Source organism: Lagopus leucura, unplaced genomic scaffold (assembly GCF_019238085.1).
Source record: "Lagopus leucura isolate 7727_CA_CO unplaced genomic scaffold, USGS_WTPT01 Super-Scaffold_100039, whole genome shotgun sequence".
Lineage (NCBI taxonomy): Eukaryota > Metazoa > Chordata > Aves > Galliformes > Phasianidae > Lagopus > Lagopus leucura.
Window position 1 is genome coordinate 5008333 of NW_024962288.1, and position 25643 is coordinate 5033975.

The following is a 25643-nucleotide window of genomic DNA, read 5'->3' on the forward strand; positions in this document are numbered from 1 at the left end:
AGCGCAAACAATTTATCCAGTTTGTTTCCGAAGAGCTCTACAGGGTGGAAAGGAGTTGAATGTCAAAGATAATGAAATGGAGATTTCTCGTCAAAAGAATAAGCGAGTGGATGTATGCTGATAAATGGGTGAAAACAGTGGGCACTCTTGACTGTGAAAGATAATCAAAACTACAGGAGGGTATTTTCTGATTTAGACAACTATTAGCCTGAGCATGAATGCCCTTGGTTACCTATTTATCCTGAGGTTATTGCTTACAGTCCTTTGGTCTTGTCTTAGGATTCCCAGCTGTTAAATTACTATGCTCTTGTAAAGAATCTTTAGTTTTTAGGTGTTTCCAGCTGTTAGAACATCCAGTGATGTTAGCAGGTGATATTCTTTCATTTGTTACTCATTTTTTTTTTTGTCCATACTGAAAGAAAAACACAATTGTTCTATTGCAATTCATTCAGGCTTAACTGATCCATGTGTTAGAGAATTACAAAGTAAAAGCACATGGGACAGTGAAGAGAATTAGATTTTAAAGAACAAATCAAACTGGCAGAGAGTAAAGGGAACCTAATTGTTGTATTCAATTATTATTATTTTCATTTTTTTAATTTTGAGAGAATTTGTTACTGTATTATTAAAACTTACTCAAAACCATAGTGGTTTTATTCAAATTTGGGGATTGGATTGGAACCAGATGGTCTTTAAGGTCCCTTCCAACCCAAGCCTTTCAAATGTGAAGTTTTGTAAATAGTGTTGATGTTTGGGGACTGAAATATTGAGGGAGGGTGGGGAGGGGAAATCCCCTCTCCCCAGCAAACAAGAATTTCTGTCCAAACAGATTGAACTTACTGAAAAGAGCATGAAGAAATCTTGTATTGTACCACTCAGCTATCTGAGTTTTTCTTGTCTTTATGAGAAGCCTGCAGATTATTGTCTTACAGATTGGCTGGGGTAAATGCAGTAGTAACAGTACATTATTGACAGTGTTTGGTGTAGCACTTGAAAGGTAGGTTTCAACCTTTCAGTGCTTAAACTGGAAGTGCAGGAATTAGAGTGAATCTGAGTTGGGAAAAACATAGAGGGGATTACATGTTATTTTAGCTCTTTACATAGCATTAGTGGAGAGTAAAAGATGAAAACCACATCTATTAATGAGCCTGTGCCTCAGGTCTGCTTCCAAATGTAATGGCTGTTTGCCTGTACGTGCTGCTGAACCATTACAACTGGCTGCTCTTGAGAACTCGCAGATCTAATTTTATTTTTAATTTTTTAAAGCTGGGAGCGACGAGTTGACAACATGGGGAGAATTTACTACGTTGACCACTTCACGAGAACAACAACGTGGCAGAGGCCAACGTTAGAGTCTGTCCGAAATTACGAACAGTGGCAGCTTCAGCGCAGTCAGCTTCAAGGAGCGATGCAGCAGTTCAATCAGAGGTTTATCTATGGGGTAAGAAACGCAGTGCCGACTGTAAAAGCTAAGAGAAGCATCTTTTCCGAGTTCTGAACCCATTATTCTCTCTTCTGCAGATTGAAGCTGGGTTTGTACGATTGTTTTGAGCCTGTTTGTGGGTGACTTCTTCTGGCAATGATTCCAGCCTTCATTACAGTTTATTCTTGAGATGTATCTTAGCTTTGAGTTTGTGGCATGGGATGAAGTAGTAAATGGTAACCTTGGCCCATGTCCTTGCAATGGCTGTAGACAGCGTGATGGTTTTTGCATATATATAATATATATTACAGCTGAATATATCTGATGTTCTTTTTAAAATTTATGTCTAATGTTGATAAAATTAGTGCTGTTTTATTTATATTGTGTCTTGCAATGGCTTAGCCAAAGACTGGGAAGGAAGGCAGGCTCACGGGACATGTTTCTACTCTGGGTGAAATGAAATGAATGTAATCAAGGCAGAGGAATTGAAGATAAACCTTCCAGAATTGCAAGTGTATTGCTTGCCTCTGAATAGCAGGAGTAATGCCTGTAACAGTAGGTGCAGTGCCTCTGAAGTAGGCTACAGAAACTGAAATGCTACTAGCCTGTCAAGAACAGAGCAGGTTCTGAGTGGTGGGGAAAAGAGTACTGTATGCAGGAATGAAGTGGCTTGCTTTCTGATTATTTGGGGTAATACTGTACTAATTTCCTTCTGCTTAGGCAGGGGCACTTCACAAAGGATAATTATTTTCTTGGCTCTGCAGTTCATGAAGCATGCCAAGGGCTGTAAAATTAGCTAACAGGAGAGCTTAGTACCAGGGAATAAGTGAGGCCAAAGAAAAGACCAATTTGTAATGAACTGCATGCTGTCTTTGCTTGCAGTTTCCACTTTTTTTTTTTTTTTTTTTTTTAAAGAAAAAAAAAATATTGGCATCTTTAGTTATATGTAAAATCAACAAAAATGCATATATAGTTCAATAATTTATGATGGCTGTGTTAGAACATCTGGAAAGCAAATGGATGGTAGCTGGCCATTATTAATGCACCATTTGTTTGTGTGACTTTCAGAACCAGGACTTTTCTTCCACTCAGAACAAAGAATTCGATCCCCTTGGCCCACTGCCACCTGGATGGGGTAAGGCTGATTTGAAATAGCGTTTTGTAAGGCAGTGTAATTAGACATTAAAGCATTAAAGATTTCTGCCAAGTTATTTTATCAGCTTTTCTAGGCTACTTTTGTTTAAATGAAAATCTAGATTATTTTTCCTTTCAAAATTAAATCCAATCAAGCGTTCTGTTAAAATGTCAAGTCCTGACAAGGATGTGCAGTTCTGAAGTGCTTTAGAAACTACAGAGTATTCTGTTTTCTCTCAGAAACTGTTGTGTCACAATAGCTTCTTTCACCTATCATACTGTCATCCTATTTTTCACCACTTTCATTAGGCAGGGTTTACCCCCTCTCTCGCCACCCTTGGTGTTTATTGCTCTGAAAAGCTTTTGTAATGACAGCTAATAATCACTCCTGGACTTGTCCCTCTCCCTGGGATAAATTTGTTTGGTTTTGTACTTCACAGGTTTAACAGTTTACAGTGAATGCAATTTTTTGTGCATGTGTATAAAAATGTAAAATTTAATTCCTGCTGTGACTGTGAAGCAGATGTGAGAACTCAAGTTTCATGATACACAGGCAGTGTTATCAGGGTTGTTTAATTTTAAAGCAAGTGACTGCCTGTCAGAGTTAGAGTTGGGATTTTGCTGTTTTGTTTTTCAAATGTAACTACTTAGATTTCTGTTCTCATGTAGATGCAACATCACGCCATAACATTGTTGCGCTTTGTTGCACTACATACGCAATATTTCAAAGTGTGTTTTTCAGACTGATGTTGCTTGGGAAGCCATGAAACTGCATTTCCATTTTGAGATGAACGCTGCTGCCAGTGCAGCTCCTGTAGACAAGTGTCTGCTTCCAGACTTCCCTTGTAAATTGGAGCTTTTTACCTATTGTAGTCAAACTTTGGCCTTTTTTTGTCATTTGTCTTCTACATTCTGCATGCCTCATAATTCCCTAAATAAAAATGGTGTAAAGAAATGCCAGATGATCCAGAAGACCAAATCCTTGCATTTATTGTAAACGGTTTAGAGTCATGGACATATATTTACCTGAGCAATAACCTTGGAAACCACGTTCACTTTCATTTCCTGTCTGTTAGATGAGTATGAAAGATGATACTGCTGTTCACAAACCTCTGTACTCTCTTGATTCTTTTATGTACCTCTGCAGCCTCTTTTGTCTTCATTGTCTGTATGGTTTGTGAAGCATGTAGCAAAAATCAAAGCAGCTGGGATTTCTTGTGGAGCAAACAGCTTCTCTTTTTGCTTGCTTCCAATTGTTTTTTTCTTAGAGCTAAAAAAAAACATGGTAAAGGATCTTAATAGAGAAAATCATCTTATCTATGTTTTAATTCTTATACATTTTTAATTTGGAAAAATACCTGAAAAAGCTTTTTAAGAAGTGCAAGAAGAAGGCCAGTGTGTGTAATGAAGGTGAATCTCTTGTGGTTAACTGTTTCCTTCCCACAAATGTTTCTGTTGTTACTGTGATGTCCAGACCCTATTAGCTATTAGCTGCACAGTTGTAGACAGCTGATCTTTTCATGGTAAAAATTGAGATGCTAAGAAATTCTGCATGAACACCTTAAGTGCAGCTTTTCACTGGGGATGGGTGATGATGCAGTTTCATATGATTATTAGCAGTTGGAATTATTTAGATAAACTGCTGTTTGTGAATAGCCTAGTAAGGCATAATGTCAATGAAAGTGAAAAGCTGTTGTGTCAAAGGAGGTATGGAGAAACTTGGACACAGGTGAGGCTGTGGCAGGCTCTGGTAGTTGGATTTATTTGTTTCATTTAATGTTTCAACAGTATGGTAACCTAGGTCTTGAAATTTGTTTTCCTTTTGTATATTTTTAGAAAAGAGAACCGACAGCAATGGCAGAGTGTATTTTGTCAATCACAACACACGTATCACGCAGTGGGAAGATCCTAGGAGTCAGGGGTAAGAAATCAATTGCAGCTTCTTGTAAATCTGAGGTGAAAATGTAACAAAGTGACAATAATGAGGGCTAGGTGATGCTGCTTGTGGCTCAAACATAGGCTGTCACAGAATCATAGAATGGCCGGAGTTGAAAGGGATCTTAAAGATCATCCAGTTCCAACCCCCTGCTGTGTGCAGGTCACCAACCAGCAGCCCAGGCTGCCCAGAGCCACATCCAGCCTGGCCTTGAATGCCTGCAGGGATGGGGCATCCACAGCCTCCTTGGGCAACCTGTTCCAGTGCCTCACCAGCCTGTGGGTGGAAAAACTTCCTCCTCATATCCAACCTAAACCTCCCCTGTCCCAATTTAAAACCATTCCCCCGTGTCCTATACATAGTTCTCAGACAGTGATTTTTAAAGGATACCACTGAAATGGAGATTGTCAAAAATATCACAGAGTAATAATAGAGTTAGCAGGAAAATCTTGGTCAGCAGCAATGAGTTAATTCCCCAGAACAGTTCCTACTATTTTTATATATTGTATGTATATTTGTATTGCTGCGGGAGAGAGAGAAGGATTTCATGCATCCTGTGATGTAGAAGATTCTGAGTCAAAATATTGTTTATCAAACAGACAATAGCAAAGAGATAGAGATGAAAACACAAACTCCAGGAACTGCAGCACTTCCTCCTTATCATTTTTTTAAATTAAAAAAAAAAATACTACGAAAGAGAAACAAAGAAAACTTGAGACACCACCACAAGTAATTGATTAGTGTTATTACTATTTAGTTTGGGGTCCAGTTTCTTTGTCTCTTGGAGGTAGGAAGTGAAGAGTGAAGGATGTTTCATCCCAGATTTTCTGAGTGAGATGAAAATTTCCACCAGGTGAAACAACTTCACCTCTCCCTTACACAAGAGGAAGAGAAGTGGAGGTGCTAATAGCTGTAGCCAGAGACGACGGCCTTTCTGTGCCAGGCACATCTGCAGCAGCTAACTGAATGGAAAACACTATTATTTCTAATAACCACCTAAATTTATAGCTTGAAACATGATCCTACAGTGTCTTTCCATGGGGGAAGGTCTCTGGGAACACTTTGGTGGATACTGCTGAAGATTTCCAAGTATTTCAAGATACACTTACATTGATATCAAACTTGAGTTGGAAGTTGTCAGAAAATTACACAAGAGCACTGTTTGTATTTCCTTTATGTTCTTTTATTTTTGTCATTCTGAAACACTCGAAGCTTTTGGCTACTGCAATTATATGTGAGGTAGCTAAAGCTATTTAATAAGGCAGTGTCAGTTTCAGAGTAAAAATGACAGTTTCTATTTGCTGTTATTCTAGATAATGCAACCGAAAGAGCTAAAAATTTATTTAAACAATCACTGTGGTCTGAGAGCTGACTTGAAAATTGGAGAGAACAGGACAGAAAAAATGGAAAGTTTCTCAGCCTGCACTTCTAGACGCACTAAAATTATTACTGTCTCCAGTCACTGGTTGGTTGCCTTAATTGTGTTAAGCTGCATGAAGTTCCCATGTGTTTTCTTGTACTCACAGTCAATTAAATGAGAAACCCTTACCTGAGGGTTGGGAAATGCGATTTACTGTGGATGGCATTCCGTATTTTGTGGATCACAATAGAAGAACCACTACATACATAGATCCCCGCACGGGCAAGTCTGCTCTGTAAGTGTTGACTACTAGCTTTTGAATGTGAAGTTCAACAGCCATCGGTTTTGAAAGTTTATTTCCTCTTTGTTTTGTGTACAGGAAGCTTTTCATGTAACCTTTTTCTTTTCTTTTTTTTTTTTTTAGTCCACTGATAACTCCTCCTGAAGAGGAGTGTTTTGAACACTTCAGAATTCCCCTTGCTAACTAGTAGATATGACATGAGGTTTATTGGTATTTCTAATGACCAGATCCCTTTCTTCCATTTACTAGTCTTTCTTTTTGTAAATACACTTTTTCTTTCTTTGCATTTTAGGAGATTAAGTGGAATTAAAACCAGAACTTAAGTACAAACTTAAATTAACCAAATGGTCAATGACATTCCATTCTTCTTATTACATTTCTAAATACAATTAATAGGTAGATACTGTTGAAAAAATACTGCGTTTACACTTTACTGTTTACAAAGGAGAGGTTGTTTTAGTTTAAAAATACAAAAAACCAACTTTCTCAAGTGAAAAGAATATCCAGCCAGAAAGCCAACTGAACCGTGTAGCTACATAGATAATAAATCAGCAGACTTTGTCTTAAATTACGGAAACACTCTTGAAATTCTTTCTTCTTGCTTTGGTTCCAGAGACAACGGGCCCCACATAGCCTATGTTCGGGATTTCAAGGCAAAGGTCCATTATTTCCGATTCTGGTGTCAGGTATGGATTTCTTTATTGGGAACATTTGTTTGCTTTTTTGTGTTCTGCTGACTTGCTGTGAATGAACCACTTATTCAGTGCTCTACAAATAAGATTAATCAAATCAAATTAATTAATTAATTAACCTACTTTAAGTGAATTTAAAAAGGGGAGAAAAAACACCAGGCCTGCGTAAACTGGTGGAAGTGGGAAGGCAGCTTTAAAACTTGGTATAGAAAACCTACGTTTATTTACAGTTTATTTTGCAAACTGCTGAATTTAAGAGTGCAGTTTTCCTTACGCTGTTAAGGGGATGTGTGAAAGCACAGTATTCTGAAATACGGTTAATACATGATGTAGTTTCTGCATGAATGCTTCTGAAAGAAGAGCAAGATGTCTGGCACAGAACATGTATGTCTAAGCTTGGAAGAATATCCTATGTTACAGATTGGAATGGCCTCATGTAGGAGCAAATTGCACTGTTAGTCTTGGTCCTTTAAATTCTGCAAACACCATAGGATTATGTAACTTGGTGCCTTGGAAAAAGTCTTTGTTTTAACTGGTTCAGTTTTCAAAAGTCCATGAATTATAGTTTGAAAAAGCAGAGTGGAGCCTAATTTTTCACCTTGCACAGAACAACCACAGAATGTTTTTTTTTTGTTTGAAATGTTGTGCTGGAAGGCCTGCTGATTTAGAGTATGTGTTTGATCTTAATGTTTTCCTGCGTTCTGGCAGAGTACATTTTGAAGCTGCTCAAAGCAGGATCAGAAGACCTGTGTACCTTGCTGTAGATCTCAGCTGTGGAAGCAATTGTTCTTTGAATAAATAGAAGTGAAAGTGTCTTGATTGCTGGCTGCTTATATGGATTAGTGACATCTACCTTTACCTCTTAAAGCAGTGTCTATAGTAAACTACAGTTAAAACAGTATTAGAAACATGAAGTGATTGTGTATCTCACCTCTGCAAAATGTCATTTCAGCAACTGGCAATGCCACAACACATAAAGATCACAGTGAGCAGAAAAACATTATTTGAAGACTCATTTCAACAGGTATTGTACTAAAACATATTAGTAGTGGGCATGAGAAGTTGAATTGAAGTAATCTGTTATCTGTGTGTCATTCTTAATGCCCTGACATCTTAATTATGTTATTTGAATAGAGACGAACAAAAACTAACAGCATGCAGCCTTGCTTGTATATCTAAAGATCATGCAAAAATGTGAAATTGTGTCTCCAAGTGTCACTGTGTCTGTGAAACAAATATAAATATATCTATATCTTATCTATCTGTTTATATATGTATATAAATTATTTATTTTTCCACTAAGTTCTTTAAAATCTTGTTTTGGGAAGAGTGCAGCTCCCCCTCCTCTGGAAGTTAGCGTGCTCTGCTGTGTTGGCACACTTATCCTGTGTTCCATAAGCACACTTTTGTACCAAAATACGTTAAGCTGAACTTGTCTCAGTGTTAGGGATCTTCAGAAGAATAATGAAGTGGTTGAAAGAAAACCAAAATGATTAATTGTATTTAAATTACTAGTAGCAAAATTTCACAATGCTTTGAGACTTAAACCACGCTTAAAATTTGTTTCTGTACAATATTTGGAAGTGCTTTGGAATTCTCCTTTTACTTTTTTAATGTTAATTGTGGCAATAATCGCTTCCGCTGCTTGTTAAATAGAAGCTGAGAGCAGCTGTTTTTCAGTCTGATAGAAACAAATTTGAGCATGCAGAAACAACATGAGAATCTGCTTGGTCAAATAATAAAGGGGGCTAGTAGCAGACAAAACAAGCCCTGGAACTGAAAATTGACTCCAAACTAATTTCTAAAATTGCACTTTGTCATTTTATAGTAATTGTAGAAGTAATTATGTTACTACTAGAAAGAAGCAAGAGAGAGGTAGTATGACCATGTACATGTCAACAAACCTTGGAATGTTTACAAAAACATGCTGCTTGATCAGTAGTTTAGATGATGTAACCACAAAGACCGAACTGTAGCTAATCATTTGTCAGTAGTAGTTATTTGTGTTGGAAATACAGAATTTGCTGTAATGATAACTACAGGCTAGTAGAGATTTTAAAATAATTTTTTATCTAAATTCTATGCCTGTCATTGCAAACAATTTTTATTCTAGGTGGTTTTTTTGTGTGTGTGTGTTTTCTCTTCACCACTTGTAACTTGGGTGCCCCTCAGGTACCATTCAATATTGTATTTTAAAGATCCTGAATGTATGTGCTTTGGCCCCGTATTATTTTTTGGCTGTTTTTTTTTGTCAGGTACTTATGTGCAGGCTGTTGGCCTAAGCATGCGTCTTTGATTTGCAAATTATTATTTTTCTTTCTTGTTAATTTGTGGAAATATGTTTGCTACTAACCCCTCAATGAAGGTTAGATGTCAGGACAAACTTTGTTACAGGAAGGGCTGTTAAGCAGTGGAATGGGCTCCCCAGGGAGGTGGTTGAGTCACCATCCCTGGATGCGTTTAAAACTGTTTGGATGTGGTGCTCAGGGCCATGATTTAGCAGAGGGCTGTTAGAGTTGGGTAGGATGGTTGGGTTGTGGTTGGACTCGATGATCTGTAAGGTCTTTTCCAACCTGAGCAATTCTGTGATTCTGCTATTTCATGAACTCATGTTTCGTTGAATGCTGCTTGGTGTAGTAAATAGTAATATGCCCAGCCAATGCTTATAGCTGTTTTCTTCACGTAAATGGATTGTTTTTCTTTTACTAAGATAATGAGCTTCAGCCCTCAGGATCTGCGGAGACGTTTGTGGGTTATTTTCCCTGGTGAAGAAGGCTTAGATTATGGAGGTGTTGCAAGGTAAGCTGAACTAAAATGGCAAATAATGGTTTTTCCTGCAAGCTTTTCTGAAGGCTTCTCTGAAGTAAATCCTTGGACTGCATTGCTTTCAGAATATTAGCAAAACTCATTCCTAATCTTTCCTTAGAATATCACTGCATGCCTTAAAACTGTTTAAGACTCTTTTCAGTTCACTTTAGGAATTGCTTTAATCTGTCTCAACAGATGCACAGTTTATTGGCTTTGTCATGATTGTTGATAACCACAGTAGAGGTTTACTGAAAATGGGTGGAAATCTACTTTCAAGTCAAACCTCTTACGTGAATGTAATGAGAAGAGCATAAATTAATTAGCATTGCCTAAAAGTTTACAGTTTAAGCCCATGATAGCATTTCAATTGCCTGTTTAAAATGAGGAGTCATTTTTCACACCACTGATGGTAGGATAACATTGTAACTTTGCTTGCTAAACCGTCATTTTTGTTAGTTTCAGTTCAGTTTAGCCATAGTTTCTGGGAAAGAAGTCAGCTTGACTACTTGTATTGGCAAGTTTCTAGGTCAACTTTCAGCTTATCAGTTTGTTCCGCTCATTTTTAATCTTTTGAAATGTACTTTTTGTTTGTGATTTCAGGGAATGGTTCTTTCTGTTATCACATGAAGTTTTGAACCCAATGTATTGCCTGTTTGAATATGCTGGAAAAGATAACTACTGCTTACAGATAAACCCAGCCTCCTACATTAATCCAGACCATCTGAAATACTTCCGTTTTATTGGAAGGTTCATTGCCATGGTATGTTCAAAAACAAAAGTTATCTCTGCAGTTTTTCCTTTAAATATTTTGTCATCAAATGAATAATTAAAAATGCATCTTTGAGCTAAAATTTTTACGAGGTGTTTGGGTATAACTACTATGAGTATAAATGAATCAAATATATTAGCAGCTGTAATATTCTGGGTTGCTCTAATATTGAGCTCTCAAATTTTGTTGGTTCACAGTACAGAATGTTGTCGTATTGAGTATTCAGTCATCCTTTGCATTATTTTGTCTGTTTTCATGTTCTTCAGGCTTTGTTCCATGGAAAATTCATTGACACTGGTTTCTCTCTGCCGTTCTATAAACGTATCTTAAACAAGCCAGTAGGACTCAAGGATTTAGAATCTGTTGACCCAGAGTTTTACAACTCTCTCATCTGGGTAAAGTGAGTTTGACTTGATTTTGTTCTTGAAATGGCAATAAAATGTTTATTTTTTCACTCATGCCAGAAAGGAAATGTAAATTTATTACTGAAAAATACCCAAGCCACCAGTGAGCAGCAGGGTATGTCAATTACAGAACAGTAATGGAACTTTTACCCTCATTTGAGATACACAAATAATTAGATATGCAAGACTTCATTGCATTTTTAGTTCACTGGATATTCTACACAGCATCTTGTGTTCCATTATTACCATTTTTAAATAAATGTAGCTAGACAGAAGCGGTACTCTTGCATGCTGTTACTAATAACACAAGTAAATTCCATTGAACCTGGAAATCAGTGAAAGAAATCAGCAAAAATCCTGTCAGTAGTGCTTTAAAATAGCTGGTTTAGTTAGAAAGCACATTGGGACTTACAGTGACTTGCAGTTAGTAAATGTAGCTTATTATTGGCTGTCACGTAATTCTTATGTCAGTCGTAGCTGCATTTTTTACTGGACAGTTAATATCAAGGATTTAAAGTTAATTCTTGTATATTTTCTAGCTGTTGTTGCTTTTTTGCTCCAAGGTGGATGATTTAAGCCCATTTCTACATCTAGCCTTCCATGTATGCATTGTCAGTCATTTGTACGCTCTACATTCGTATTCTTTTTAAGTCCTCTTCACTCCTTTGCAGATTTCCTCTCCAGAGAGCAGTAAGTAGAAAGGATCTGCAGTTTATAGACGAGAACTGTTTTGGAAATGTCACAAAAAATACCACTTAGTAATAATTTTAAACAGCATTTAGTTTTAAGGCATTGTAATTCGGTACTAATTCTATAAGAGCAAGATTTGAGGATTGTTATGCATCGTTTCTTCTAATAGCAGTGGTGATTTTCTTTTCCTGACAGTTAAAAGCAGGAATTGGGGGCTGAGGAGTAGAAGGGGCAAAAAGTCAGTTAAAACTTCTACTGCTATAATAATAAATAATAATTTTTTAAAAATCTGCAGAGTTAGGCTGGTTTATGTGTCTAAAGAGGTAAAACTTATTTCACTCCAGAAAGATGAAGCGTTTTTTAAAAAGCTTAGGAGATGAATGCATTTTTTAAAAGCAGAAACGTGACAGACAAAAAGTAGTGAATCTCTGGTGATGGATCTTGGGAGTGTTGTCGTAAGCAAGGAAGAAAGGGTGAGAGAGCTTTTGAGATATTTGCAAGTTGAAATAGGAGTTTTGGATCAGTTTTGAAGAAGTAGCCTTTTCTGTGCTGGGTAATGTGCTGTTAGAAGGTGTGTAAGTGAACGTTTCATTAGGAAACTTCAATAGTTGGTATTTGAGTAAAGATGCCGAGAAATTGAGACCTGAAAGGGAAAAAAAAGATGGAAGGCTTGATTCTTGTAATTAAAGAACCTCTAGTAGGTGTGTATTTCTTTCTTTATAAGAAGAAGACACCATTTGTTATCTGCAGCGTCTGATGCACGGACTCAGATGTGAATGATCCAAATCATTTCTTACAAGTTCTCACATCACTTCACAGGTTTTCTTTTTCTAGCTTTCCCATCCACCCCTACGACTTCCCCATCCACCTTTACATGCCAGCAGAGCATTCTACAAACACTCTTCAACCGTTCACTCAGGCACTTCTCCAGTCAGAGCCGTGAGATGTTCGTTCTTCTAGAGGTGTCCTTGGTCCTCATGCTGTTTATCTTGTTCCACAGCTGCTGCTCTAAACAGTTTTTGTTGAATTCCCACAGTTATCCTATGACTCACTGGGTTTTAGAAACCAAACAAATACAGCAGTGAGAGAAAGGCAAGCTACAGGAAAGAATTTTACACTAATTGCTCTTTAATCAAGGCGCATGGAACTTGTGAATAAATTCTAATAAGTACCACGTGTAACAAAATTTACCTTAAGAACAATGTCAATCCATTCCTGTTCTGTGGAAAGTCTAAGAGTGAAGGAGTGGTATTAACCTTGTGTGAACATAGCCACCTCTTTGCATTTGTCTGTGCAGTACAGGTGAGCTGGGCACTTGTTCAGCACTATCGTTTGCACATTTCAAAGCAGTGTTTTGGGTTTTTTTTAATAACATCTGATAGATAACTTGAAGGTCTTTTGGTGCAGAAGTGTGTTGTATTTATTCTCTGTTTTGATGCTTGTGTTACTGTAATGGATCAAAAGAGAGCACAGAGCCTTCTGCATATCAGTACTAAGCTACTTGTCAGTGGCAGTGAAGAGGACTTGTAGATATTACAGATTACTTTTTCCCCCTCCTCACCTTTACTTCAACGTGTGCAGCATTACCAGACAGCATTCAGGTGATAGTTTGTGTGAGCTTTCCAAGTACAAGAAGTTTGAGTATGTTTCCAAGTAGGACCAGCAGTCCTACCAGGAGAAGCTTACACAGGAGGTATAGGGAGCTAGGAAACTCAGAACTTGTCCAAAACAGCTTTTGCATTTCACTCTAAATGTTAGTTTCAAATTCCTGGTTACATACGCTTTTATTAATTTACACTTAGTATTTTGAGGGGGTTTCTTTTTGGCTAGTTTGGCTGTTTGGATATATATTTTTTTTTAACTTCTAGTTCATTGCCTCAGAAAAAAAAGCGATGAGGAAACTTAGGGCTGTAGCAAGAACCTTTCTGAAAGCTATCTCTAGCAAAAACACAAGCTATATATCAATTGCAGTGTCTGTACTGATACAGCAGTCTTCTAATCTGGAGTTCATGAAAGCTTTGCCCCTTTTTGAGTAAACACGGAAGTTTGTGAGCATTTCAGAGAGGAACCTTCAGACCTCTAAGCACTGTGCACTGAGCTCTACATGCAGAGGTCAGCAGCTGGACCTGCTTACCAGCACTGCTGAAGGAAATGACTGTAAGTGTGCAGTAAAAAAAAAAATCACAGCTGGCAGAGTGTGGATACCATGTTATTAATCACCAAAAAAGCAAATGATGCAAGGCCCCAGGAAATTTTGCAGTAACGTGGAATAACTTTCTGCTCGTTTTTCTCATTTCCACTGTTTCAGAAAATCTGCAGAATTACTTTGTTTGGAAAGTCCTTGAGAGTTCATCTAGTGAGGCCCCTCTGCTCAAGCCGAGTCAGTTAGAGCAGGTGTCTTTCATTTGAAAGGAAGAAGTAATTTTATTTTGCCATCCATCAGCTCTCCTGAGATTTCATATTGTATTTTGGAGAGATGAAATTGAGAAGCACCGTTGCATCACAGCACTAAATACGGTAAACACGGTGGTGTTTTCAGTATTGCTGTTTCTATGTTTATAGTTCAGGACACTTGCATTTTATGTTGGAAGTGTTCATCAAGTGGTGGTTTCACATCAGTTGTCAACAGAACACCACCACCCCGTGCTGTCACTGCCCCTCCTCAAAGGAAGAGGAGGGAGAGAAAATGTGGTTGGAAAATAAATGAATGAAATGCTCATAGGTTGAAACAAGGACAATTTAAAGGAAAAGGAGGAAAAAGAAAAACATCAAGCAAAGGCCATACAAGGGGAGAAAACAATTATTCTCTGCTCGTTATAGAATGGCCTGGGTTGGAAGGGACCTCAAAGTCCATCTGGTTCCAGCTCCACTGCTGCCAGCAGGGTTGCCAACCACTGGATCATCTTGTCCCCATCTAGCATGTCCTTGGACACCCCGAGGGATGGGAGATCCATCAGTAGTAAGCAGTGTTTGGCCACCCCTTGGAAAGCAGGACCTCAGTACATGCTGTGCCCCTTCCCCAGCTGTTTGTGCTGTGTGTGGCATCACCTGGTGTGCAGCATCCCTTCTGTCAGTGTAGATCAGTGCCCTGCTGATGGCCCTTCCCCCTCCTCTTGCCCACACCCAGCCTTGCTGGCTCAGGGGCTGCAGAGTTGATGCTGTGCCGGCACTGTTTGGCAGGAGCCAAAACGTGGCTGTGCTACCAGTGCTGCTCTAGCAGCAAGTGCAAAGCACAGCACCGTGTGGCTGCCGTGGGGACAGCAGCCTTGTCCCTGCCTGCCCCAGTACAGCACCCTGCGTATGTGCATCGCTGCTGGGTAGGAGCACTTACCAACATAGACGTTGCAATGTTGCACCTGTTATTCTGGCTACTGAACCATATAGAGAGAACAGAGATCCCAGCAGTGTTTGTTGAATGAAGGTTCTTCTACGAAGTCTCTAATGAGAAAATTCCTCTTTCTCAGGAATGCATTATTTTGTTAACTTAGGAGCTTGGGATGTTCTGATACGTTTACAAGATAGTCCCATAAATATACTGGAGCTGAAGATAATTCATTAAGCATTCTGAGTCTTTTTCTTCTTATCTGCTATTACTTGGCAAGGCAGCAGGTAATGAAACACAACAATGTCATTACTGAAAGGTTTTTGCATTCCATGGGCATTCCACTTAGAGGCAGTGGGTAGTTTGTCAGCCCAGTGACACATGAATTTAAGGATGCTATTGTACCTAGTGCACAGTTTGCTTATGCACATCAGTGGGGTGAATCTTACAGAACCACAGTTATTGTGTAACATTTCCTTAACTTGATTCTTGAGCTCTAAACAGTTAAGAAAAGTCCTTATATTCTTCATACACATCAATTCTACTGCGTGCACAGTCTGGACCTGGTTATTTATAATCACGTTTTCTTCCTTGCAGAGAGAACGATATTGAAGAATGTGGCTTGGAAATGTTTTTCTCAGTTGATAAAGAAATTCTGGGTGAAATCAAAAGCCATGATTTGAAGCCAAATGGTAGCAACATTCTCGTGACAGAAGAAAACAAAGAAGAATATATTAGGTAAGATTAAGTGAAGATTTTGAAATACTCTTCTCTCTCCTGTTTCTTTTATCTCAATCAAGAAAATACTGTCACTATGCAATATGAAGCATTATTGAAATTCTGTCTATGAATAATTACTGATGTTGGCAAAATGTGGCAATCGTTCAGATTCTGCATTTGGAAGGAAAATATTGGTGGAAATATTTAAAAAAATATATTACTATATATTACTTTTCCCAAAAGATTCAGTTTAGTGGAAGCTCCACTTGCTTTTTTTTTTCCCCAGGGATAATTTAGTTTAGCAGAACATCATGGCAACAAATGTGAATGGTAGTTCCCCATTGCACACATTATTATTCACATTTTGCCTTTGTAGACTGCTGATGTTCTCTCCAGCCATTTATGCTGTTGCTTGTTTTTAACCAAAGAACATTTTTGGATGCTTTTGTGGTAAACTCAAGTTTTTAAAAATGCATCGCTTCGATACTGGTTTCCATGTGAACTGCCCTTACAGTGCTGTTATGTCCTGGCATTTGGAACAAGGCAGCATTGTGAATAATGTGAAGTGTTGTACTGTCGTAAATGAGGAATTATGATATAGCAGCACCAGAAGGTTTTAAAGCAAGGAAAGGAGCCTACGAGTGATTACAGAAGAAAGCCATGAGCTCAGGTGGTCTGGAGAAAAACTATGAGGTGCCTTGTCTCAAAGGATCCCCTCCTTGTCTCAAAATATCCCCAGTGAGCAGCAGTGTACAAGCTCTGCTTTAAGGTGTGAACTTCAGCATCGTCTTACACAGAGGATCTGCTCAAAACAAAGAGGAAACAAGCAAGAAACCACTGCACACATGGCAGACATGAGATAAATTGAATCAGTAAAATTTTCCTCTTTCTTATTGATGTGTTCTGTGAAGGCTTTTTGTGGGAAAGGTTTGAGAGATGAGAGAGTAGGAATTGCTTTCATGAGTCGTCCAAGAGCATTTCACAGAAATTGTAACATTTGCAGAAGGAACATATTGGCATTTTGCAGTTGTGCAAAATACTGATTGGGATGGAGAGTAAGCAGTATCTGCAGAAGACCATTCTCTTCTAGTTTTGAGGAACCCAGGGAGAGCTCGGATTGCAGCCTAAGTAATATTCTTCTGCCATACTCTGGGTCCTGTGCTACGTTCCCCAGAGTTTCATCTCTCCTTTAGATTCCAGTTCTCCTGACAGGTTAGGCTTGAATTCAGCATAATATCTGCTTCTCCCTGGGTTCAGGTTCTTCGGGTCTCCTGCCTGCTTTTCACCTTTTTGTTAATGGAGAGTGGAGTTTCTACCACAGAGCAAAGTTTCATGATTAACAGAAACAAATATGGAACTTTCCAAATGGACATAGTCGTTTCTTGGTAAGCTAGCAGTCCTACTTATCTTCACCAGTACACCTGACCTAGATTTTACCTTGTCATGGATAATGACTGAGATTTCTGGGGACAATATTAGATGAATCTAGCTCTGCCTTTTTTTTCCTTCTCCAAATACCTAGGGACTGCTGTGCTCTCATTAATATCATCAGTGAGTAGATGCTGCCTCCTGTTTGAGCTTCAAATGCTTTCCGTAGCAGTGGTTGGAAACATAGGGTTTTAACTCAAAACTGTTGGCACAGAGTGAAGGCTGCAGGTGCAGTTGTACAGTGCTCTATCCCTGGAACTTCCCAGACTTTATGTAATTTTTCTTAACATCACTTACGGTTCATTTCAGAATAAACTAACAAAGATTAACTTGGGTTGGCATAGCCCATTGTAAATTATCCTCCTGTATCTTCTACAGGCTGGTAGCAGAATGGAGACTTTCCCGAGGTGTTGAGGAACAGACACAAGCTTTTTTTGAAGGCTTCAATGAAATTCTGCCACAGCAGTATCTGCAGTATTTCGATGCTAAGGAACTGGAGGTAAAGGATTCTTTGACTATTGCCAGATCCAGGCTGTGACATGTAGTACTTAAATTTCAGTCAGTGTCTGAAGAACAGAGTTCGTGAAGGCTGACAGTTCTGTTTTGAGAATGTGTGAGAGAAGCCTCACGTGTTGGTGAGTGTTTGGTGAGTGTTTGGTGAGTGTGTTCTTCTTCACTTTCTTCTTCACAACCGACACGTTTCTAGCGCAGAGATTCTGCCAGTATAAACTTTTTGACTGATTGCTTTTGAAATCCTTGACAGCGAGTTTTGCTCGTGTTTAAGGAATGAGTAATTTGAAAGAAAGGGAGGTAAAAAGCCAATATCAGTGGATGATCACATTACTGCGTGGACCAGGTTTTAGCTACTTTTGGTCTCTCAAAATTATACTCTGAAGCAAAACATCATTTCTGCACGGAATTGTATGGTTAGGCAGTGATGAAGTATACATTCCTGGCTTGAATGTCTAAATACAAACATTTTCACAAATGGCTTTTCTATTCTGTGCTCTCTCCAAATTCTGTTCGTGAGTGGTTGTTATTATTTGCTGTGGAAGTTGTGAAGTTTACAATTAAAAATGAGAACGCTGTGATTGTAGGTGCTTTGAAGTACTATAGAGTTTGAGTACAGTACTCTGCTGTAGAAGCAAAGCAGTAGCTTGTAGTTTCATGTTTTTATCCTTTTTCTCCCCTCAAGGTGCTCCTGTGTGGAATGCAGGAAATTGATTTAAACGACTGGCAGAGGCATACCATCTACAGGCATTATACCAGAACCAGCAGACAGATACTGTGGTTCTGGCAGGTTTGTAGACTGCTTTTTTCCTCAGAAGAGCACAGCAACAGCTTAGTGAGCAACAGTCAGAATTACTCAACAAATTTGTAGCGTGTAAATATAAATTATTGCTGCTAATCCAGCTATTCTAGGGGTGATGATGAAGTGAAAATGTAAATAATAAATTTTACATCAATGTTAATTATTATTTTTCAGTTTGTAAAAGAAATAGATAACGAAAAGAGAATGAGACTTCTACAGTTCGTTACTGGAACATGCAGATTACCAGTGGGAGGATTTGCTGACCTCATGGGTAACAAGCCCTCTTTAATGCATTTTGTACTTCTATTAATTCCTTTCTTTAATAAGGACCAACCTGTATATGTAAGGATATTTTTTATGAATTTATATTGACTCTTCTTCCTAAGTCTTGTGTACTGCTAGAGCTGTGACAGAAAAAGGGACGGGGGAGTGTTAACGCCTTCCATCAGTGATTTGACAGATGGTTTGGGACGTGGTCCTGGTAGGACAGCCTGCTCTGGGTATCCCTGCCTGATCAGAGTGGAAGGACCAGGAAAAGTCCAGAGATTCCTTCCAGTACCAAAGCAATTATGTGATTCAGTGATTGAGTTTCTTTCAGAACCACTTCATATTTCTGCATTTTTCTACGTGGGTTTCTTCAGAGAGATGTAGGGAAAGGCAGATGTCTTTGGTCTCTGCAAGCAGTTAAAATCTTGCTTTCTCTTCAAGCCTTTCACACTCAGTTATCGTGTATTACTACTGATACAGGTAGGCAGCTAGACCTGAGACTTAATTATTTGATTTTTTTTACAGGGAGCAATGGACCCCAAAAATTTTGTATTGAGAAAGTTGGGAAGGAAAACTGGTTACCTAGAAGTCACACCTGGTAAGTACATTGGATAAAATTCTGTTATGGTTCTGTTTTTACTGATGACAATCTACTTTGAGATTTTAGAAAGTGGGTAATATATGAAAGTGGCTGAGATTGTGTGAAAGCAAAACACTGGGTTATGCCAGTAAGCTTTGTTGAGTAATAGTTGAACTTCTGAAAAACAGTTTTGTTGTGGAGCTGATTCCATTGTGAATGCCATGGATTTGCACACTACTGAAAAGAAAAAATGTAGTAAGTAGCACTTTTTTCCCAGGAGTTTGGGATTGATCTATCTTGGCACTGAAGACAAATAGGCACACTCGTGCTCCCTCTTCGCTAGAGAAATTGCAGCTTCTGCTCAGTGTCTCAGTTACACTGGTGCTTTGTGAAAAAGCTCAAATTTTAAATTTCAAATACAAAAGAGAGATGAAGTGAGGCTTCTTACTAAGTGCATCACCATTTCTGGAAAATTATTGTTAGAGTGCTTGTGCTTTAACTCTACTTTCACAGATAAATGCACATGAAGGTACAGCTGTGTTAGAGGGTATAAATCCAGTTATCCCTCTAAACAGGAAAGTTGATATGCCTGTGTTCCTAATGGCTTTTTGGTGGTTTAAATAATTCCACAATAATTAAGGTTTTCCTTTGTTTTCAGTTTCAATCGCCTAGACCTTCCACCCTATAAGAATTACGAGCAGTTGAAGGAGAAGCTGTTATTTGCAATTGAAGAAACAGAAGGATTTGGACAGGAATAGCTGTGATTTGCACCTTGAAGAATGTGAACTCCACACGATGTTCTTCTTCACTTCTTCTGCTTGTTGCACACTTCATTGTAAAGTAGACTTGGCTTGGATTTATTTAACAACACTAGTGTGTAAGTCAATGGATGTTATCCTGAGGTTTTATCCACATTAACTCTGGATTTCTACTGAGCACTTTCAGAAATCAAAAGAGCGATCAGATATGGCTACAAAGGAGTTATGACCCAAGTAGAGATTTAATACAGCTTTGGGCTCTGCTTTGTTTTACCTTTCATTACTTAGAATGTGTCCTTAATGACTGACAGGTTTTTTAAAATAGTTTTGTCTTTCCTTTTTAGTAGCATATTTTGCTACTGATGTACTGGGAAGTTCATTAGTAGCTGCAATGCTGCAGCAACATCATAACCTCTTTACAGCAGTGTTATTAGAGCCGACTTGTGACCGTCCTCTGCCTACTGTGAGCAAATTCATCGCTTAAGCTATTTTTTTAACTCAAGTGTGGCTGGACTGTTTTTCCTTGCCCGGAGTCTGCTCACATGCCAGTGGGACTCAGGCTGCTGTTAAGGGGATGTCAAACTGTGGCACAAATCCAGGGCGTAGCTTTGTTTTGTTTTTCTCACAGTCTTGCGAATTTCAGCAAAATAAACGTCTGCCCAAAGTTGCTGGAACGTTTGTTTGTGCCCTCCGAAGAGTTCTGATCTTTTTCTGTGTAACACATCTAACTTCTACAACTGTGTTAACGCTGTGGTTCTTCCCTTGTTTTGCAAAAGACGAGACCGCCTGGGATTGCACTGATTCAATGTAGATTCCCATTTGCAGACTGATGTTTCTTGTGGGAAGTGTTAATGGACATTATACTCAGTGTTATTCTTCCATGTTGCAGTCAGTTTTCTCTGAAGACTTTGTTGGTTTCTCAGGAAGAGGTACAAAATAGCTGGATTTTAAAAGTGATAATACTTATCATTTTTGGTGAGGAACTGGTAATGCCACATTAGCTAAGATCAGAAGACTTGGAAGTTTATACACGGATTCCAGACTTTTGACATGTTGGAGCATCAGAAAACAGTTCTATAAAGATTAGAACAAGTTCTTGGGGAAGATTTCTATGCTAGGTCACCCTAAGCTGCTCACACAGCTAGTAACTTTTGTAATAAGTCCTTACTGGATTTATAGCATCTTTTGCTTCCTTTTAGAATCTGTTAATACTCAGTTCTCTTCTGGTTTACAGTGACATTTTATTGCTCCTTTAGACTGAATGCACTTTTCAGGTATGGTCAGCTTCTTCCTTATCTGAAGGGAGGAAGGGAAACTTCTGTGAGTCGATGTGGCTGCTAGCCGTAGTCAGAAACGTGGCACTTGAAGTAGCACAGGTTAAAGCATAACCGTAGCTCAGAGCACTGGGACAGCAGCAGCTGTTCTGAAGAGGCTTCTTATGCTGGAGCTGAACCAGGACAATGGGAAACTAGAACCGAACCTCCAGTCTTGAAGAGAGCATTTCCTTCCTTCTGTCTGAACTGCCAGAGGGAAAATCTGATTCAGGCCTTTTAAGAACCAAGGCATTACAGTTTTAACTGACTTTCTGAAAGAGTTTTTCAAGTTGAGGTGATACATGCTCACTGGAAAGAAGAATAATAAGACCTTAGAGAAAATGCCTCCTTTTGTCATGTGTATTCTAGCAAGAGCAATGGGAAAGAGTTTCTGATGATACAGGGATTATCCTCTTTCACCTTTTCACTGGCGGTGAAAGCTAGCCTTGCTCCACAGGGAGGCCTTCCTCCACTAGGAGGAAAATCTGCCAATTTCAAGACGTTTGATGGCTATTTTACCGTATACAGCTCACAAGGAGAAGAAAAAAGCCTTATAAATATTCTGTTTATGTTAATTCTTACAGTGAAATCTAGTTATCTAACATATTTACAAGAGAGATTGAATTAAACAGGATAATGCAAAATTAAGCTACGAAACATAGTTTGTGTTCTGCGTAATGATTTATGATTCATGTAGGGAAGCTAGAAATGTTGGTAATGTATAAATATCACCCAAAAGGCTTTCAGCCCTATATTTTTAAAATAAAAAATAGTTATAACTGAAATAGCCTTAGCCCTAGTTCTATAGGGTGTGGCTGTTTAATATTTTTATGGTTGAAATGTTTAGTTCAGGAAAAAGGTAAATGCTTGTATATATTTTTGCAGTCTCGGATTCCACTTGCTCCATTTTTTCTTTCTTTAATTTAAGTGGCATGTTTGTGTCTTTCCTGCTGTATTAGGATGGGGAGAGGGGGCTGGATATCCCAAGCACCAGAAATGATTTTAGAATACTGCAAACAAAGAATCAGCTGGGAGAAAAAGTCTGTGAAACATTGTATTTGGCCAATAATTAAAGTAAGCTAGTACTAGCTTGATGAATTGGCAATGTTCTTCAAGTCTGAGCTAAAGTTTACTTAAACCTTTTACTTTGTAAGCTAACAAGCCTGTTAATTTTTTATAGCGTGTTCTGTAGAAATAAAAAGTTGTCAATATGAACCAGTGGTGCACTTTTCTGTTCTTTATGGGGATGTGGTGGAAACATCTCATGGATGACCCACAGCATCTGCTATCCCACATAACATTGGGCTTCCAGCAGAGGTGAATGAATTTGTCTCCCACTGCTCCTCCCACCACTGCTTGAGCAGCCTGAGCTGTGTGAATTGATACTGCATAACAAATGCGTGCTCATATATAGCTGCCAATTAATCCTAATTTTCAAGCATTAAAATAACTTCTATTTAGAATTTTGCCTTACGAGAATGACATGAAAAAATGAACGGAATGCTGAGCTGCTGATCTAAAGTAACAAAGCCTTATTGCTCCAGTAGCTCAGGAAGCATTTGTGTATGAAACTGCGCAGTAAATGCGCCGTGTCTTCATCTGATCTAGCACTGAAGCTTGTATTTTAATGCATTTGTTTGTGTTCCAGAAAAAGAAAAAAAACTCTGAACAAAAAAACCTGTTTAATTTTTCTTGTTTGCGTTATCACTACCTGCTGCACTGAATTTGTGATTTCAACTCTTTGTTATATTGGTATCTCCAGCCCCCTTTCTTGCGGGTGTCTTTTTAATTTTCTTCAAGAATCATTGTCTGTGTATATATGCTCTAGTGAACTAGGACATAAATGGGATCAGCAGCACTGGATTGTAAAATACTGTACTGAAATTCATTGTCGAAATTTCCTTGTATTGTAATTTCAAATACTCAGGTAACTGTAACAGTATCTCAGTAAGTCAAATACTTTTATAAAACGACTTAAAGAGATGGTAGTCCTGTTGTTGTTCTTCTGTGTTACGAAGCAGCAGCGTAGAAATGAATGATTTAGCTGCTCCTGGGGCTTGGAAGTGGGCTGGGATGGCACGTTTTCAGATTTTGCCTCATGGGGACGTGAGTGGGCGTTGGGCCCGAGCCCACTGCTGTTTGTCACAGCACAGGGGCTGCGGGGGACGCCGGCAGCGCAGAGCAGGGAAAGCCAGGCTGTGCGCTGGCATGAAATCTTCCCTCTGCACAAATGTAGCTGCTGAGGTTTTCCCGGTTTTCCCCCAGGTCTTTGTGCACTTGGATAATAAGGTTCTGCAGCAAAAGCAGCTGGGCACTCCTGATACTTGGGGCTCAGGAAAGGGCCAGAAGAAGAGGGGTGGCCAGCAGGGACAGGGAGGTGATCGTCCCCCTCCCCTCTGCTCTTGTGAGGCCCCATCTGCAGTGCTGCGTCCAGGTGTGGAGCCCCAGTACGAGAAAGACAGAGAGGAGAGCCACAGAGATGAGCAGGGGACTGGAGCAGCTCCCTACAGCTCCCTCAGCCTGTCTTTGGGCTTGTTCAGCCTGGAGAAAAGAAGGCTGCGGGGTGACCTCATTGCAGCCTTCAGTACCTAAAGGGAACTTACAAACAGGAGGGGAATCTTTGAAAGGGTAGATAACTGCAGGACAAGGGGAAATGGTTTCAAGTTGAGGGAGGGAAGATTGAGGTTGGATGTCAGGGGGAAATTCTTTACTATGAGAGTGTTGAGGTGCTGGAACAGCTGCCCAGAGAGGCTGTGGATGCCCCGTCCATCCCTGGAGGTGTTCAAGGCCGGGTTGGATGGGGCCCTGGGCAGCCTGGGCTGCTGTGAAATGGGGAGGTTGGTGGCCCTGCGTGTGGCAGGGGGCTGGAGCTTTGTGATCCTTGAGGTCCCTGCCAATCCTGGCCATTCTGTGATTCTTGAGTGAAGGGCAAACCAAATCTGAGTCTGGTAAGAGCACAAAACAATGAAATGCAGCACAATTTATTTATTGCCTGCATAGATGATCTTCTTGATGCAACTCCAGAGCTGGATAAAGAGCGTGGAGAGAAAGGGAAAGGAGGGGAGGAGAGGGCAAGGGAGGGGAAGGAAGGAAGAAAGGGAAGGAAAAGGGAACTGTGAAGGGGAAGAGAAGGAAGAGAAAAGGAAAGGAAAAGCCAAGAGAAGAAAGGAATAGAAAGGAAAAGAAAGGAGAAGGAAAGAGAAGAGAAAGAAGGGAAAGGAAAAAGTGGAGGAAGGAGAAGGAGAGAAGGAGGAGGAGAAAAGTCGCACGGCTCCGGCGCCGTCCGAGAGGAATCCGGCCGCCGCCCCACTCCACCCTCAGGCCCCGGCCGCCCGCAGGCCGCCCTCAGCAACGTGACGCCGCAGGCGGTTGGTAGGGCCCGGGACGGAAGTGCTTCCTGCCGGCGGAGAGCACTTCCGGGGCAGCGCGGCGCGGGAGCGGTGAGCGGGGCTGGCAGGAGCGGCTCCGTGCCGGGAACCGGGTCGGGCCTCGGCGCGGGGCATCGAGGGGCTGTCGGGGGAGGAGCTCGAGGCGCCGCCGGCAGCCAGAGGCGGGTCCCGGCTCGCGGCTTTGCGGGCCGCGCGGCCTCGCAAGAGCTGCGGGTGCCGGAGCGCAGCCCGGGGCGAACGGGGCGGCTCCCGGGCGGCGGCAGCGCCGCGCTCCGTCGCGCGGTGGGAGCCGTCGCGCTGCGATCCGATGCCGTCGCTCTTCGTTTGGCCGTGGCGGGGAAGCCGGGGTCTCGCTCGCTCTCGCTGAGCGTCGTTTGCGTGGCGGCGGTACTTGGAGATGGCGGCGGGGAAGCGCGGGGCTCCGTCCGGATGGCGAGTTTGGCTTTTGGCCTCGCTCGGTGGAGTTTTGCTTTCGGCCCGGAGTGCGCCGGCAGGAGGCTGTGGATGGCGGGGCCTGATGGTGCGGCAAGGATGGCGACGGGGTCGTGTGGCTGCGGCGTCGGCCGGCCGGAAAAGCCTGGCTGGAGGCTGATTCCTTTTCTGACTGCGTTTTCTGATGCGTTGTTGTGCGTTGGTGTTTCAGGTGTGTGAATGAGGACTCCCCGCTGGAATTTGTGCCGAGCAAAGCTGGACGAGGAGTGGATCCACGCGCCTGGTGCTCTGAGTGGGGGAGGAGCGGGCACGGCTGAAGGTTTGTCCCTGGCTCCGGATGTCAGTGAGCGGGACGAGTGCGGGCTGAAGTTCTGTGTGATTCTGTTTGTTGCTTGGGAAGGGCTGCCCTGAGAGATTGGTGGGAGGGAGGGCGGGCGAGGGAGATGTGAAAGCGGCGAGCAGTCAGGAGCGCGTGGCGTCTCTGCCCGCTTTGGTGGCGCTGTTCGTAGTCTTTGGGCGCACAGTGAGGCTGTGTCCAGCGTCCCAATTCAAAGGCAGGATTGGATCCAGTTGCGGCACATCCGTCCCATGCAAACGCTTCTCTG

The 25643-nt window shown here is 40.6% G+C and overlaps 1 protein-coding gene across 1 annotated transcript in view; it reads left to right on the plus strand.

The window, feature by feature from the left end:
- Positions 1-20578, plus strand: part of ITCH (itchy E3 ubiquitin protein ligase) — a 60889-nt gene extending 40311 nt beyond the window's left edge. The window contains exons 10-24 of the mRNA XM_042883625.1: positions 1267-1441; positions 2492-2558; positions 4394-4478; positions 6020-6148; positions 6768-6840; positions 7799-7870; positions 9557-9645; positions 10255-10414; positions 10690-10823; positions 15437-15577; positions 17366-17486; positions 18183-18287; positions 18474-18570; positions 19092-19164; positions 19805-20578. Of these exons, the coding sequence (XP_042739559.1) occupies positions 1267-1441; positions 2492-2558; positions 4394-4478; positions 6020-6148; positions 6768-6840; positions 7799-7870; positions 9557-9645; positions 10255-10414; positions 10690-10823; positions 15437-15577; positions 17366-17486; positions 18183-18287; positions 18474-18570; positions 19092-19164; positions 19805-19904 (1621 nt within the window). The 3' untranslated portion in view covers positions 19905-20578. The remainder of the gene's footprint in view (positions 1-1266; positions 1442-2491; positions 2559-4393; positions 4479-6019; positions 6149-6767; positions 6841-7798; positions 7871-9556; positions 9646-10254; positions 10415-10689; positions 10824-15436; positions 15578-17365; positions 17487-18182; positions 18288-18473; positions 18571-19091; positions 19165-19804) is intronic.
- Positions 20579-25643: the final 5065 nt, after the last annotated feature.